The 18,178-nt window shown below is 38.6% G+C and overlaps 1 protein-coding gene across 2 annotated transcripts in view; it reads right to left on the bottom strand.

The window, feature by feature from the left end:
* Positions 1-3,693: 3,693 nt before the first annotated feature.
* Positions 3,694-18,178, bottom strand: part of LOC109818184 (diacylglycerol O-acyltransferase 2D-like) — a 29,840-nt gene continuing 15,355 nt past the window's right edge. For both annotated transcript variants that reach the window (XM_020383592.3, XM_020383594.3), the window contains 3 exons: positions 4,965-5,062; positions 4,600-4,687; positions 3,694-4,059 (listed from right to left, as the gene is read on the bottom strand). In XM_020383592.3, the coding sequence (XP_020239181.2) occupies positions 3,958-4,059; positions 4,600-4,687; positions 4,965-5,062 (288 nt within the window). In that variant the 3' untranslated portion in view covers positions 3,694-3,957. The remainder of the gene's footprint in view (positions 4,060-4,599; positions 4,688-4,964; positions 5,063-18,178) is intronic.

Genomic DNA, 18,178 nt, shown 5'->3' with positions numbered 1-18,178 from the left:
AGAGACTCACGTTCTTCGTTGTTTGTTGATAAAGGTAAAGGGGGAGTGAGAATTATCGCTCTAGAGCATGGGATAACTGATGGGTAGTAAGGTTGGCCACTAACCACTATATATTGTATACATTGTATGAAGAGGAAATACCAATTGTTTTCTCTTCTTGTTTGTTGTCCTTCCATGTGATTCTATTGCTCCTGAATTGCTATGATTTGTGATATATAGTTAATTTCATGCATTGTGCTTTTTTTTTGTATGAATTGAGTTGCCTATGGGTTCTTGTGTAAATTCTAAGAGTATGCATTGAAGGGTTATGCTATGAGTGGTTAATAAAATTGTATAATTATATGAAATTTGTGTCTTATGGTTTTGGTTCGCTATTCACAAACCATAATTCTGCAGGTTTGTGTTTCTGATATGGCATCGGGCACCATTTATGTCTCGTCGGGCGTTGTAGTGCCCGAAAGTAGGGTTCACCCCTATTTTGTTTGAGCCGGGTGTGAGGCATGCCCTATTGGGCATTATCAAGATTGTGAGACTTTGTGATACTCATGCTAGGCATAGGGTATGGCTCGTTGGGTGTGGGGACTCTAGGAGAGTCCCTATTGCTATCTCATTGGGTGTAATATGGGTCACGTCTGGAATAAGTCATCCTAAGAGCTATGAGTGCTCTCTAGACGAGTTGCATCCGGCATAGATGGATTTCCGTCGGGTGTTGATTGTATATAAAAGTTGCTTCCTTATGAGAACTAAGAGATGTGAGGAGTAATTTGAATGTTGATGAGTGTGAAATGAACATGTATGCTTGGTAAGCAAGAATTAGCATATGAAGTTCACAAAAATATGACACTAGAACATGTTAGATCTAATAACATGCATAGAATTCATATGATGAACACTTCTAAGTTTTCTATTATGTGCAGCCAACAATGCTTAACACACAAAAATGGAGAATATTGTTTAAAGATTCAAAAGAAAAAAGGCACACGATGGGAGTAATAAAATACAAGGACTAAACAAGACAACTAGACAAAACTACATGGATTACACAATTGAAAAAACCACATAGTCATACATTTTTCTTTTAGAATTCTTCAACCAAATATTTTTTAAGAGTTTTAAACAAGATATAAGCAAGCCTAAAATGTTAGAATGCAAGAACAAGATTAACCTAAAGGCACACAACAAGATTGATGCATGAATCAAAAACTACAAGACAAGGTGAATTGTTCTATAGATTTATATATGTGACACAAGAAAAATTCTAATGACACAAACACAAGACAATCAAGAACAACACACATTGACTGAATTAAAAGACACAAAAAGCTATGAAAAAAGATTACCAAGAAGACCTTGCTCTTGATACCAAATGATGGAAAACAACAAGGAGAGACTAGATTAGTGTAGTTCCTCCTCCAAGTTCCTTGAATAGATATTTTTCTTCTTAGTTTCCTCTTAGCTTCTTCAATGGCTTCCAAAGGTGTTAGAAGCCATCTTCAAACACATATGAAAGGTTAAGAGCCCCCTTGGTGATGCCACACTCATAGAGTGATAAGTCCCTCCAAATCTCACCACACTTAAGAGAGGATAAGAGAAATGGAACAATTTTCAAGGAGAGAAATAAGCTTTGAGAGAGGGAATTAGAGAAAATTCATCCAATTAATTCATGAGTATACTCAAAGTGATTTTTGGCCATTACAAGGACACCTATATATAATAGTTTGGTTGGCTTATGGTGCAAGCTAGACTAACCATGGTCAAGTGTAACCATGGTTAGCTATCTTGTACTTAAGCTAACCAACCCTAGTTAACTTTCTAGAAACTTATGGAGCAAGCTAAGCAAATCCTAGTTTAGAAGTAACCTAGGTTAGTTTAAGTTAACTCCAAGTACCTAGCCTAATCATGACAACTAGCTTACTAATGATTATTTTTACAAGTTTGTTGAGATGTCACTATATCAAAGTCATGTGACTTATTTAACAATTTGGATGGTCACTTTGACTATGTTTGGACGTCCAAACCACTTGCCTAAGCAAGTGGACGTCTAACCCTATGGTCTAGGAAAAAGTTTGGGCCATCTAAGCCCAAATAAGTCTAGGGCTTAAACTAGTTACACCTCTCCTAAACTACTAATTACACCCTTGAAAAATTATACAAGGACAAAAATTCCTATATTGCTTGACCCAAAATACATGGTCGAAAATATCCTATACAATGGGAGACTAAGTAACTAGGAGAACACATACTCTATACTCATGAATTACATTATCTTCTCTGGTAGCTTCCTCTAGCCTCCTTACCATAGACCTTGTCAAAGGTCCTATAGTCTTCATGGATGGTCCTCCATCAGCTAGTTTATTAAAGCAGTAAAAAAATTGATCGTAAGACTTATAGAGATGAACTTGCTATGTGTATTATCAAGCATATTCTTTCATATAATTATGATGAATTTGAAAAGATATAGGTGGTGAATAAAATGTTATAATCCTTATTTTAAACAATTGTAGAAACATTTTAATAGTTGATCACAATAAAGTGTTTTTAACTAAATAGGAAAAAGCTAAAGAATATGTTATCTACTATTCCAGGTATAACATGTGTGACTTTTGATGTATGGTCATTTGTAACTATCCAAGACTATATGATTGTGACTGACCGAGATCTCATATGTAACTAGTATATAATATCAATTAATAATATTATCTTTTTTCTTTAAAAAAATTTCTTTGTAAATAATATATTTATTTTTTAATGTATTTTTTTAATTAGGCCAATTTGGCCCTATAGCCCAACATTAGTCAGGTTGGAGAAATAAATGGCAGACTAAAAAAAATATAAGTTAGGTCAATCTAACCTAAAATAATATTTAGCTCTTATAGGTTAGATTTTGTTAAATCAGTCTATCCCATTTGACACTTCTAATTCTACCATGATACAGTCATTCGATGCTAGTGAATAATAATATGTTGATTTTTATAATTAATAATCGTGATAATCTAGATACAAAATAATTATACTTTTTATGGAATAATGTGATTTTGGGAACCCCATGTATTTCATATTGTATTAACATTGAATTAATTTAATAAAATAATTGTCATGATTGCATTTCTTTCTTTTCTATATTTTCTTCTCTAAAAAATATATACTTATTCCCTGTGTTTTATTTTATTTTTCTTTTATTTGCATAATAAATATGAAAGTAAACTCAAATTTAACACCATATGTTGCCACAATGAGTGAATTCATTTCTACCCATAATCGGGAGATAGGCCACCTTAATTATTCATTACCTTTTTAGGCAATGTATCCTTCACTATCACATCTTTTTTCTTTACAATAATCCCTTAGTGTTACTAACCATGTTTTTTATGATGATCCCAAAATATATTTTCTGTTTTTTTACAACATTTTGAGAGAGCATATATGAAAATAATATGAAATATGTGCATAAGCTCTCCAATATAAGTTTTTAAAAAAACTTTTATAAAAATAATTTATCTTTGTTTCCTCTTTGATTATCAAAAAAAGTTATATATAAGTGATTATAAAATAAGAATTTACTTCGTGATCGCAATGGAAGTTTTCGATAGTAATCTACCATACCAAATAGATATAATATTTTTCTTGATGTATTACATGAAAGGTAGGAAGATAAGTTACCAATTACGCAATAACTTGGATACAGAAAGAAAATAGAAGAAAAATACAAATCTTTTATTTGGAACCACATTGAAAGTAGCAAAATGAAAAAAAAAAATGTAAATATAAGGTTAAATCGTAATCTTGTCGGACAATATTTAAGTTTAGATTATCCTTGATATAATTCAAGTTAAGGCAGTAAACCATATTTAAGGGATAAAACTCCTACATTGCCTTCTTATTCATTTACAAAACTCCAATGCAAAACCTTCAAGAATCTAGGCTTTTGTCACCTTGGTCCAATAGGCTTTGGTCTTGTCAAATAATTTTCAACTCAAGGTTGGTATATCCAGCTTGAGCTTTGTGTCGATTGAAAAGATCTTGAAGTTCATCAACAAATTGGTTGTGTACTTTGGCAACCTGAAATCAAGTATAAAAAATTGAAGATAAAATGTTCAATTACAACTCACATTTGTTGATATCCTATGTTGAATTAATTAGTAAGGTTAGCTTAGAAACTAGGAAGGAAGGCTATACCTAATTTAAAAGCATACTTTCTATATAATATTCTTTGTCTGATATTCTAAATAGTGACAATATTTTGACAAACCTCAAACCAAGTAAACAAAATTGAAGATAAAACCTTTAATCAACCACAACTCACATTAGTTGAAATCCAAAAGTGAATTGGTAATGTTAACTTAGGAATTGGAAACTATAAAGGTTATTATATTGTAATTTTTTTAAGAGTGCTAACAACACATTCTAATTATTTTATCCTAACACAAATAGATAGTGTAATCTATATATTTAATTAATGAGATCCGCATAAATAATGTTACTAATAAGTTATTTTTGGAGAAGGGGTGTTTAAAATAACAATTACCCTAGATCCTATGACATGTTGCTCAGTTTGAATGTTATTTAAGTAAAAATATGAGAAGATATACTTATACTTACCTGGTCCATTGTTGGTTGTGGATTTTTCTCTACCTTTATTGGTCTACCCACAACAACATACAGAGGAATTTTGAATGGTATCGGAGATCTGAAGACAATAGTTGATCAACCTATGTTATTAACAAGTATTATTGACAAAAAATAAAATAAAATAACTAGTACTAACTGGTTTAAGTTTTATACACCACATTAGTAATTAAATATTATATTATAAAATCAATGTGTATTAAATGAGTAAATGAATATCTTCTATATGAAAGAAAAGTAGTTGATTTATTCATTCCTCGACAAAAATTTATTGCTAGTGGATTCTAGAGAGAGTAGGGATAAAAGCCAGTTGACATGAAAAAGAGATAGACACGAACCCATAAATTCCCCAAAAAAATAATGGCGTGATCTTCAAAATCCTCGCAAGATTTTGAATTAATTTCCCTGGAGCTTTCCACCACTTATAAGTGTCTGTCTACAGATATTGCACCAAAAAAAAAAGGAGAAGATGAATTTGTATATATGGGTGGTGAAGAAAATGAAGAACAATAATTAGTAAACTTCTAGTTGAGTTTGTTAGGAGAGAAGGTAATGTAGCTGTCATTCTCTTGCAAGAGTAGCTACTTGTAATACTAGGCCTACCATATTTTATTATATACCATATTTTATTTTACATTTTTAACAGTAATGCAATGAGTTAAACTCCTGAAAAATAATAATAATTAGCAAGATCTAAAAGGTGTGGAAAATATGATACACGTATAGGTTCATTTTAATTTTAATAGTTTAATAAACCTTTTAAATATATATATATATATATATATATATATATATATATATTCGATCTCTTATAAAATTAATAAATTTTGCTTTTAGTCTTTATAAAAATGTTTCTTTGACTTTCATTACTAAAAAGTTTAAAATTAATATTTTTGGTGCTTATTATTATGCAATGTAACACCCTATTTTTTCATTAAAAAAATTATATAGTTGTTTAATATACAATTTATTTTATTTACTTAAATAATTTGATTAATTAGACTTTTAAAATAAATAAAGTTGCTTTTATAATAGTAAATGGGATGCGGTAAGTTGGGTTGTGAGGGTATGTTGATGGTTTAAGTATTGGGTTTGGACTCTAGAAGACCAGTCTAATAGCTTAGCCAATTCAAATTATAAGTTTTAGGGGTTAGAGTAAACACTTCATATTTTCTGTTATCTTTTCTGATGCTTCAAAGAGAGTTGTATAGAGGAGAACCTTGAGGAGTAACATTTAGAGGTGTGAGATCACACATTTCATGTATAAGAATTATGGGTAGTGAGACAACCCCTAAGTTTCTTTAGGTTTCTATTGTATGAATATAGGGGTTGCGAACAACCTAAATTGCATGTTGAAAATATTTAATGCATATTGTTGATTTTTTTTATGGAATTACCGAATGATTTTGATGAATTGGATTTTCGTTGTTGCTTTGTGAGTGTAAGATTCTTGGGTGATGAATTTGGGGGTTTTAATTATGTGATTATTGTATATGCCTAAATTGAATCAATTCTTGTCAACAATAAATTTTATAGAAGTGTTAAAATGTGATTTAATTGTGAATATGTGGAGAAAAAAAATAAAGAGCTTAGAGGTGAAATTGGTGCTTTAGACAAAGTTTCAAACAAATTTGGGACTTTGTTTAGATAGCACAATCATTCTTAGTAAGAAGCATGCCCATGTTAGAATAAGCTTACCTGTGTTGAATTTATGCACGGTTATGCACCTTTTAAAAAATTGAATTAGTTTGTGTAGTCTTCATGAGAGTTCTAGATATAGATGTTAGCTAATTAATGGCTTTGGAATCACTAAAAAAGAATGTCTATAACTTAATATATGATCAAATCAGCAACTAAAGGTCAAGTTGTCAATGTACATTAGTAAAAAAAAACTTTACGATTTTGTAATGTTTAAGTATAGTAAATGGTAAAATCAACACTTGAGGTCAACATAGAGGTTTTAGATAATTATCTTAGATTTCTAATAAAACTAAGATCAACTAGATAACATATAGGTATAACTCTAGATATCATGTTTGTGGTACACAAGATCATAAAAGCTTATGATAGGAAAAAAGCATTTGTGAGTTATGGTGGTGAATGTTAAGAACAAAAAACAAGTTGAGAGAAACTTAGTGTAACACCCTGAATTTTCTTGTTGATTATTATTTATTAATTAAAGGGGTTTTATAGAGGTTTGTATTAATTTAAAATTATTTATGAAAATTTTTATAAATTCTATTTTAGGCTGGAACGGACTGTTCCAAAAGTGGAACGGGTCGTTCCAGACAATGAAAATAAGTTGTTTTTGAGGGACCAGAACGGGCCGTTCCAAAAGTGGAACGGGCCGTTCCAAAGAAGAAAAGGACCCATTTTTGTATTTCCAGAACGGGCCGTTCCCAATGGGAAACGGGCCGTTCCAAGGTTATGAAATTGCCTAAAGACCTTAGTTGGAAACGGGCCATTCCAACTATAGTCAATCAGTGTTAATGTGAACTTCAGAACGGGCCGTTCTGTTTTTTGAAACAGCCGTTCTGCTTTTTGAAATGGGTCATTCCGATTTTGGAACGGGTCGTTCCAGTTGAAAATTTTGCACAGATTCGAAGGATCCGGAACGGGCCGTTCCGAATTCAATACGGGTCGTTCCGGGTGGACCAGGTTGCCTATAAATAGGGGCAAGGGGGGTGAAAATTTTATACTGAGTAAGAAGGTGAAATCTTAGAGAGAGAAAGAGGAGAGAGAGAGAGAGAGAAAGAAAGAAAGAGAGGGAAGGAAAGAGGGAATCCAGAGGAGGAGACCCTGCCCAAGTTCCAGCTCTGCTTATCCAGGTAAGGGGGGAGTGAGAAACCTCGCTCGGGGGTGTGGGGATAATTGTTGGATAGTTTGTTTGTCGGATTGGCCCCCAATCCCTTGTCGTTGTTCTGTCTGATTTTCTATTTGCTCTACTTTATTTCTTGTTGGAAATGATAAATGATTATGTAACCTCAATCCCTTGCCGTTGTTCTGTATGATTTTTTATTTGCTCTACTTTATTCCTTGTTGGAAATAATAAATGATTATGTCATTAACGTTAAAAATGAATAAGTTTTAATATGAATAAGAATGCCCTTTGTGGATTCCTGTGCGGACCTTATGAGGAGTATTTATGACGTGACCATGTGAAATATGGACAAATGACATGAGACCTAAGAATAGACTATTGAGACAAGTTATGATTATGAGAATATGAAGAATAATGACATGATGTACTAAATAAAATTATGTAATAAGTTAAATGTTGAATCAATGAGATTATGAATATATGACATGCATCATATGCATATATTACTCCAGGTGTGCCGCTGAGGCCGCATACCCACTATGTAACATGCTAATAAGGTGTACCTTATGGTCACCCACGATGTAACATGCTAATAAGGTGTACCTTATGGTCACCCACGATGTAACATGCTAACAAGGTGTACCTTAGGGTCACCCACGATGTAACATGCTAACAAGGTGTACCTTAGGGTCACCAGTGATGTAACCAGGTGTACCTTAGGGTCACCAGTGATGATATGTGAATCTTCCTTATGGCACCACATGCATGCATTTATGAGTCGAGTCCATGACATCATAGCATGATAAATGAGTATATATGTGATATTGATTATTTATGTGTATTGTTTACATGTGATTTATATTTGTTGTGTGTGTGTTATCTAACCTTTATTTCTTCACCTAAAACTGAGTGAGATGTTTCTCACTCCCTTGTTGTTCTTGTATATGTTTAAATTATGTTGCAGGCGATCATTATCATGAGGATGTTGGTGATGAGGCTGAAGGGTTTAGTTGGGCATGCTCTGATTGACATCGGGCATAGCTAGACTTATTTTTTTGGGATGTTATTGTTTTAAAAGCTTTAATTTTCTCTTCCTTTGTAATTTTGAACGTTCTTGAGAAAAGACCAAAATGTACATCTTTGTCATACTATTTTATTACATGATTCGAAAGTGATATATTAATTCCTAACTGTTGGATAATCTTAAATTTCTAGAGATATCCGAGATATCCGAGATATTCGAGATATCCAAGATATCCGGGATATCCGATTTAGTTATCTGGAATTATTTGATTTTGAGTTATTTGGTTTCAGATTAGATAAGATAGTTTTTTGGTAAGTTTTGATTTGATAAGATATTTTATTATCTTCTTGTTAATTCAGTACGTTGTACAATGGCTATTTAAAGGTCATCTCTTATTCAATAAAAATCACAGTGAGTTGCTACGATCACCCACAATTTTAGTGTTACTCGTCTCTCTTAGTTTTTCTACAAATTGGTATCAGAGCTATATGCTCTGAGTGCCGAGTGTGAGAGGAAAACAGTGTGCGCCTGTGAAGGGGGAAGAAAGAAGAAAGAGAGAGTAATGGCAAAGGTTGTGAATGGAATGACCGTACCACAACTGTCAAAGAAAACCAATTATGATAATTGGTGTTTACAAATGAAGACCCTGTTGGGTTCCCAAAGTCTATGGGACATAGTGGAGAAGGGGTTCCAAGAACCCGAGGAGGACGAAGACCAATCTGTGGCTCAGATTGCCGCATTGGAAAAGACACGAGTGAAGGACAAATCAGCTTTGTATTTTTTGTACAATGCCGTGGATGAGTCAGGTTTCGAGAAGATTGCAAACGCTGCATCTTCAAAGGAAGCATGGAAGATCTTAGAGGTTGCGCACAGAGGTAACCACCGTGTCAGACAGATTCGACTTCAAACTCTCCGAGGAGAGTTTGAGAGTTTGAAGATGGAGGATAAGGAACAAGTATCCGAGTACATAACTCGGGTGGAGAAGGTGGCTAACCAACTAGGAAGGAATGGGGAGCCAATGCCAGCAAGTAGAATTGTGGAGAAAATCTTGAGATCATTAACAGATGATTTCGAGAGTATTGCATGCGTAATTGAGGAGTCAAAGGACTTGTCAGTTCTCTCAGTGGAAGAGCTCGCTGGGTCACTCGAAGCCCACGAACAAAGGAGGAGGAAGATGAAGAATACTCTTGATCAAGCATTACAGGCGCAACTTGATTTGAATGAAACTCGGAACACTCAGGGCCGAAGATCAGGAGGACAAGGACGAGGTGATCATGGAGGACGAGGCAAAGGACGAGGTGATCATGGAGGTGATCAAGGACGAGGTCGAGGACGAGGTGACCATGGAGGTGGACAAGGACGAGGTGATCGTAGCCAAGGAAGTCAGCCGAGGTCCGAGGTGGAATGTTATAAGTGTGGCAAACTCGGCCACTACGCAAAGGAATGCAGATCGGCAAATTGCTACAACTGTGGCAAATACGGTCACATAGCAAAGTATTGCCGAGCTAAAAGCCGAAGTGAAGAAAAAGGGAAGAATCTTCTCACAGAAGAAGAGGACGAGGAAGCAGGAATTTTGATGATGACGCAGAGCTCGGAGACCAAGCTACGTCCGAGTTCTGCCTCCGAGGTCCAGCTAAACTTGAGTTGCGTCGAGAGATCAACAATTGAGCCTCCAAGCTCATATGAGAAGTCAGAAGCCGAGCTTGATTCGAGTTGCCTAAACAACTCGATCTGGTATTTGGACACTGGAGCGAGCAATCATATGTGTGGAGAAGAAAGTTTCTTCAATGAACTCATCAAGGTAAAGGCTGGATTCGTGTCATTTGGGGATGATTCCAAGGTGGCGGTAAAAGGGCGTGGAACCATCAAGTTTATGCAGAAGGATGGACGAGTTGGAGAAATAAGGAATGTCTACTACGTTCCCGAGCTTAAGAATAACATCTTAAGCATGGGGCAGATGATGGAGAAAGGAAACTCGGTTCTGATGAAGGATCGAGTGCTTTATTTGAAGGACAAGCATGATCGTTTAATAGCCCGAGTGGAGATGAAAAAGAATCGGATGTATAAACTGGAGATGAACATCATTCAAAATAAGTGCTTAAAGCTAGACGTGAAGGATGAAGCAATGATGAGGCATTCTCGTTTTGGGCATTTAAACATTGGAGGTTTGACCGAGCTATCAAAGAAGGAGTTGGTGCATGGACTACGTGGTGTTGAGTTTGACAAGAAGTTTTGTGAAGCGTGTGTACTTGGAAAGCATACAAGGACAAGTTTTCCGAGCTCGTCCGAGCACAAAGCGAAGGAGCAACTTGGGCTGATACACACTGACTTGTGTGGACCAATCTCTCCAGCATCTTTCAGTGGTAAGAAATACTTCATCTCTTTCATAGATGATTTCTCTCGAAAGACCTGGGTATATTTTTTGCAAGAAAAATCAAAGGCATTTGAAGCTTTTAAGAAGTTTAAAGTCATGGTGGAGAAAGAGACTAACAAGCAAATTAAAGCTTTGAGGTCGGACAGAGGTGGAGAATTCACATCGGCAGAGTTTATGGAATACTGTGAAGAGCAAGGTATAAAGCGTCTTCTCACAGCTCCATATTCACCACAACAAAATGGAGTAGCTGAAAGAAAGAATCGTACTATTCTTGAAATGGTCCGAACCATGCTTAAAGGGAAGAATATGCCTGAGAAGTTTTGGGCAGAGGCAGTACAGTGTGCTATATATATACAGAACAGGTGCCCACATTCAAAATTGGATGATGTGACACCTCAAGAAGCATGGAGTGGACAAAAACCGAGTATACGTCACTTCAAGATCTTTGGAAGCCTTGTGTACCTGTCTGGAGGATACACCAAATCTTCTCGTACTCTGAAGGCCGAACGAGTGGTCCAATCCAATGCGAGTGAAGGGTTGGTACCTGCAAAAGGCACTCCAACGCTCAAGTCAGGACAAGCATCAATATCGAGGGTAATTAATGAACAGTGACGTTACCTTTTGACTTGAGCTATTTATATTGACATTTATGGGCTTTGGGCCCCATGGGCCCTGCAACGTATTTACCGTATTAGGTAATACACCTTAATCAACTAATTAACTCCTAATCATGGATTAAGGGCCATGAGAGATGATGGGCCGATCCAGGTGGCCGAACGCCACTCGGTCACTTGGTTTTGCCTTTTGGCAGCCGACCGGGTGGTGGCCGAACGCCCTTACCCGTACACTGCCCCCCAGCCTTGAAGAGAGACGTGACTTTCTTTAAGGGTAAACTGAAGATGGCGGTTAGGGTAAGGTGAAGGGTCATGTATTAAATAACCGTTAGATATGGAAGATCTAACGGTTACAACTTTTCGATACTTTAAATTTTCGCGCCTTTTTTCATTCCTATAAATAGGTTAAACGGTAGGGCCATTCATACACTTTATCATAATCCGTGTTGAGTTATTCCGAGACCTCAGAAGCCGACCCGGTTATCCTTCGTTTAGAAAAATTGGTAAGTTCTTGTAACCATGGTTGATACTTCTTCTAGTTCTTCGGCTAGCAGCTCTCGGTCCTCGTCTTCCGAGGGGTTCTCGTCCAGTATATCAAGTCCTAGGTTATCTCAATCTCCCATGCATGCCGAAAGGTCAGGTGAAAGCAGTGCCGCAACCGACGAAGCTTCTACTAGTGGCGGTGAAGAGGTTCAAGAGAAAAGAACACGAGCGTCTAACCGTCAACGATATGGTCCGTCTGATGTGCCTGGATATGAATGGGTAAACGGGGAAGTGACTTCATATTATTCGCGCTATCAAGACACCAAAATGATCACAAATCTCCTTGATTACACCAACTGTTTAAATTTTGATACTAAAGAGAATCCCTACCCGATTGGGATTCGGTCATGCCGAAACAATGCTTTTGTTAATCCTGATTTAGTTTGTCTTGATCAAAGTGATGGCAAAATGCCATCATTCTATATGTATGATTGTCTCCTCCGAGATCTCAAGGTTACGTTGCCGTTTGACGAGTTCACGATGGGAGTGCTACGAGTGTTGAATGTAGCTCCTACTCAATTGCACCCGAACAGCTGGGCACAACTGCAGGGCTTCAAGCACTTATGTAAATGTCTTCATATTAAGCCTTCCCCTCTTCTCTTTCTGTATTTCTACTCGTCTCGGCCAACGATTTTAGCAAAGTGGCATTCCCTAAGCCGAATAGGGGATCGGCTTTTATTAAATAGTTTCACTTCATCGTATAAGAATTTCAAAACTGGATTTTTCCGAGTGACCATACGGCCGAATGGGCAACGTTTCTTTTTTGATGGTAATGGGCAAAGTTTATTTCCGTTATACTGGACTCGTACCCCTCGGCCCTATGACGTGGTACCGAAGAAGATGCTGACAGCTGAAGAACGAACAGATTTGAAATTGTTAATGCGCCTTCCTCGGCGATTGCCGACTAGGTCATTAATCAATTTAATTGTATCGCCCCGTTGGTGGACCGACCTGATAGGTATGCTATTCGTCCTATTTTTTTCTAACAATTTAAATCCTATTGATGTTTACTTAACTCATCGTGCAGGAATCATGGTCAAAAGTGGTGCTGCTGACTTAGACATTCGTAGCTTGCTTGCCGCAAGGGTGAAGCAAGCTCGGCGATCCGGGGAAATAGGTACTTCAACTGTTGCTTCCTCTCCCCGACCCAATACGGACGACCGGTTGCCTCCTCATCCCGAACGCAAGAAGAAGAAAAAGGAAAAAGAGACCAACCGAGAGCGCGTAAAGAGAAAAGGTTCTGACGATCAACCAGAAGTGTCCAAAAAGGCGAAGTCATTGCCTGAGTCCTCTCCAAACCGAACCGTCATTGTGGTGCCTCCTCCACTGATGTCTCGTGCGTTTCTAAGCGAGGATACTCCCTCCGAGTCAGTGATTCGGTCTGATCTTGTCTCTCCATTCGGGCAAGAATTTTTATCATCCTTGGATGGGAAAACAAAGTGGAGACTTTTTTGCGAGGTTCAAGCACGCTCTTTGGCTCTGGCCCATCACCTTGCTATGGAACCTCTTGGCGAGGTTCAGTCTTTGAAACAAAATTTAGAGGAGGCTGAAAAGACTGCAGCCGATGCAATTTCAGTCAATGAAGAGGTGACTGCCAAGAATAGGGATCTCGCTGCCGAGTTGGATGCTGTTCGGCGTGATAATGATACCCTTCGTCTGGAACTTCAAAAAATAACCAATGAAGGGCGTCGCCGACTGGAGGAGGCTGAGACTGCCTATGACACCCTCAAAAAGCAAGCTCAAGAAAAGATCGTTGCTCAACATGAGGCTGGGTTCAAGCAGGCCATTCGTCAGGCTAAGCATTTCGGTCAATTTGAAGAGGGCTTTGAATTTGATATGACTAAGGATTTCTATCAAGGGTCCTTGATATCTTATGCCGATCTGCCTGAAGGAGCTGAATTGGATGATGATCCTGCCCCCCAAGCTGAAGATGATGTGGAGACCTCCGAGGAAAACACACTGGATGAGGGACACCATGATCCTACCAACGATACTGAGGGAAACCCCGATACCGTTATGGGAGATGAATCCGTCCGGACGCCGGAAGAGTAGTTAATTATACTTGTAATCAAAATGCCCTTTTTGTTGTAGTTTGGAGGCCGATAGAGCTTTCTTATCTGAATGAAATCGTTTTTCTTAAGCAATCTGTTTTGACTTGCTGTCCATTAATGATTAGTTAAATAAAAATCATCATTCTTGAGTCCTGATAAAGAGCCGAATGGATTAACCACTTGTATGTATATATCTAGGACCGAATGGGTAACCATTTGAACGCCTGAATAAAAGCTGAACAAGCCAGTTTCATCTTTCAGTTAAATAAAACCAAAGATAGGAAATAAACCCGAATTGGTAGCTGTCTTTTGGGTAAAACTAAATCAACTTTGACAAATCCGAAAGGACCTGCTTCGGTTGGTAGCTTTCTTTTGGGTAAAACCGAATCAACTTTGACAAATCCGAAAGGACCTGCTTCGGTTGGTAGCTTTCTTTTGGGTAAAACCGAATCAACTTCCTTCGGCTAGTGCTTGCACGTTTTATGTAAGACCGAAAGAACACGTACCGGTTTGTAGATCTTGAATAACACCGAATGGGTTGCCTCGGCTTGTACTTCTGTTTTATGAAAAACCGAACGAACAAGCCTCGGTTTCTAGAACATTTGTGAATAAAACCGAATGAATTGCCTCGGCTTGTACTTCTGTTTTATGTAAAACCGAACGAACAAGCCTCGGTTTCTAGAACATTTGTGAATAAAACCGAACGAATTGCCTCGGCTTGTACTTCTGTTTTATGTAAAACCGAACGAACAAGCCTCGGTTTCTAGAACATTTGTGAATAAAACCGAACGAATTGGCTCGGCTTGTACTTCTGTTTTATGTAAAACCGAACGAACAAGCCTCGGTTTCTAGAACATTTGTGAATAAAACCGAACGAATTGGCTCGGCTTGTACTTCTGTTTTATGTAAAACCGAACGAACAAGCCTCGGTTTCTAGAACATTTGTGAATAAAACCGAACGAATTGCCTCGGCTTGTACTTCTGTTTTATGTAAAACCGAACGAACAAGCCTCGGTTTCTAGAACATTTGTGAATAAAACCGAACGAATTGGCTCGGCTTGTACTTCTGTTTTATGTAAAACCGAACGAACAAGCCTCGGTTTCTAGAACATTTGTGAATAAAACCGAACGAATTGGCTCGGCTTGTACTTCTGTTTTATGTAAAACCGAACGAACAAGCCTCGGTTTCTAGAACATTTATGAATAAAACCGAACGAATTGGCTCGGCTTGTACTTCTGTTTAATGTAAAACCGAACGAACAAGCCTCGGCTTGTAGAACTTTTATTAATAAAACCGAATGAATTGCTTCGGCTTGTATATCTGTGATGGAAGCATATTTGTTAAGGCACATCCTTGGCCGAGTTGAACAACTCGGGAGGGAAGCCTGTTGCGAGACTTTGAGGCACATCCTTGGCCGAGTTGAACAACTCGGGAGGGAAGCCTGTTGCGAGACTTTGAGGCACATCCTTGGCCGAGTTGAACAACTCGGGAGGGAAGCCTGTTGCGAGACTTTGAGGCACATCCTTGGCCGAGTTGAACAACTCGGGAGGGAAGCCTGTTGCGAGACTTTGAGGCACATCCTTGGCCGAGTTGAACAACTCGGGAGGGAAGCCTGTTGCGAGACTTTGAGGCACATCCTTGGCCGAGTTGAACAACTCGGGAGGGAAGCCTGTTGCGAGACTTTGAGGCACATCCTTGGCCGAGTTGAACAACTCGGGAGGGAAGCCTGTTGCGTTGATTAAGTAACAGAATCGAAAATTGAGCTGTAAGAATGGAAGAACTGCATAGATTTTTATTAACAGGTGCCTCGTTAAAAACCTTATCGGCCAAAACCCCTTTTCACTTTTTTACAAGGGGAGAAAAGACCGAATAAGGAAAAGAGTACACCATCTATGTATACAAGGTCTGATTTACAACAAACATTAACTATAATATGTCTTCAGATGGGATGCATTCCAAGTTCGCGAAATGACCTTGCCTGAAAGCTCTTCCAATTTATATGCACCGTTCTCCAAGCTATGCCGAATCCGAAATGGGCCATCCCAATTAGCAGCCAACTTTCCTTCTCTCGGATTACGCCTCGCCGATCCTTGTGCTCTCCATACTAGATCACCTTCTTTAAAACTTCTTCTGATAAGATTGGAATTAAATCTGCGAGTCATCCTTTGCTTGCAAGCCTCAGCCGTGATTTCTGCTTTGAGACGAACCTCGTCCGCCATATCCACTTCAGCTTGGAGAGACATATCATTGGTATTTTCATCAAAATGCATTCTTCGAAAAGAAGGTTCTCCAACCTCCACAGGTATCATAGCTTCGGTGCCATATGTCAGCCGAAATGGTGTTTCTTTAGTCGTGGATTGGGGCGTGCACCGGTAAGCCCATAGAACTTCCAACAATTCCTCCGCCCAAGCTCCTTTAGCGTCTCCCAACCGTCTCTTCAGTTCGCCAAGTATGACTTTGTTTGCTGCTTCGGCTTGCCCATTGGCTTGTGGATGTTCAACAGAGGTAAATCTGTGCTTGATACCGAGATCTTGTATGAACCGATTGAGTTTCTGATCGGTGAACTGCAGCCCATTATCGGTAACAAGTGCATATGGAATGCCGAAGCGAGTAATGATGTTCTTCCATAAAAATTTTTGGACATTGGCAGCTGTGATACTTGCAAGCGGCTCGGCTTCAACCCATTTTGTGAAGTAATCCACAGCTACCAGTAGAAACTTGCACTGTCCTTTGGCTATCGGGAAGGGGCCTAGAATGTCCATACCCCACATCGCAAATGGCCACGGCGAACTTATGCCGTGCAGTTCTTCAGCCGAAGCGTGGATAAGGTTACCATGTCGCTGACATGACACACAATGCTTCACAAAGTTTACACAGTCGTCCTTGAGAGTAGGCCAGTAGTATCCGGCTCGTAGCACTTTTGTTGCTAAAGTCCGTCCCCCCGAATGAAAACCACATATCCCTTCATGCATTTCTCTCAAAATGTAGCTAGCTTGTGCTTCATCAACACATTTCAACAATGGAGTCGAGAATCCTCTCCTATACAAATCTCCTCCAAGAATAACATATCTAGCGGCCTGCGTTCGGAGCTTTTTAGCCGCTGTTGGGTCCGATGGTAGTGTGCCCTGCTCAAGATAATCCATTATCTCGGTGATCCACGTACGAACGGATCGCTCCACTGCCAAACATTCGGCGGCTACCACACTTGGCGATTCGAGGTCCAAGTGAAGTGTGGTTCGTAGTTGTCCAGGCTTTCTGGTGCTGCTTGCCAACCGAGCCAATTGGTCCGCTCTCGTATTGTGTTCCCTTGGTGTGTGTTTTACTTGAACTTCTTCAAACGTATCGCGCATTTTTTGGAATAAATGATAATATTTCAACAAGTTTGCATCTTTTACCTGAAAATTATCATTCACTTGTTCGGCTACGACCTTTGAATCGGTCCAGCACTCCAGCCGGTTTACACCAATTTCTTGCGCGAGTCTTAAGCCAGCCAATAACGCTTCATACTCGGCCTGATTATTTGAAGCTTTGAACGCAAACCGTAAGGATTGTTCTATGATTAATCCTGTTGGTCCCTCCAAAATTATACCTGCCCCACTCCCTTGATTGTTTGAGGAACCATCCACGTGTATCGTCCATACAGTATTAACAAAATATCCTTTCGGTTGCAATTCATCAACGAAATCCACCAAGCATTGGGACCGGATGGGTCCCCTAGGTTGAAAACAAATATCAAACTCCGATAACTCAATTGACCAAGCCATCATCCTTCCTGCTAACTCGGGTTTGCGTAACACTTTGGCTATCGGGCAATCAGTTCGAACAATAATCTGATGACTTTGAAAATATTGCCGAAGGCGCCGAGCAGTGTGAACAAGCCCGAGTGCCACTTTTTCTAAAAGCTGGTACCTTGTTTCGGCTTCCTGTAACATACGACTGATGAAATAAATGGGCTGTTGTCCCTCTTTTTCTTGAATTAAAACCGTACTTATTGTGTCATTCGAAACACACAAGTAGACCAGAATTGGTACTGCCGGATCGGGCTTAGAAAGGATAGGTGGAGAACCAAGACGTTCTTTTAAAGTCTGAAAAGACTTCTCACATTCGGCAGACCATTCAAACTT

This window comes from Cajanus cajan, chromosome 5 (genome assembly GCF_000230855.2).
Source record: "Cajanus cajan strain Asha chromosome 5, NIPB_CcT2T_4, whole genome shotgun sequence".
NCBI lineage: Eukaryota > Viridiplantae > Streptophyta > Magnoliopsida > Fabales > Fabaceae > Cajanus > Cajanus cajan.
Note: the sequence above shows the minus strand (reverse complement) of the source record. Positions and strands in the feature narration are given on the sequence as shown.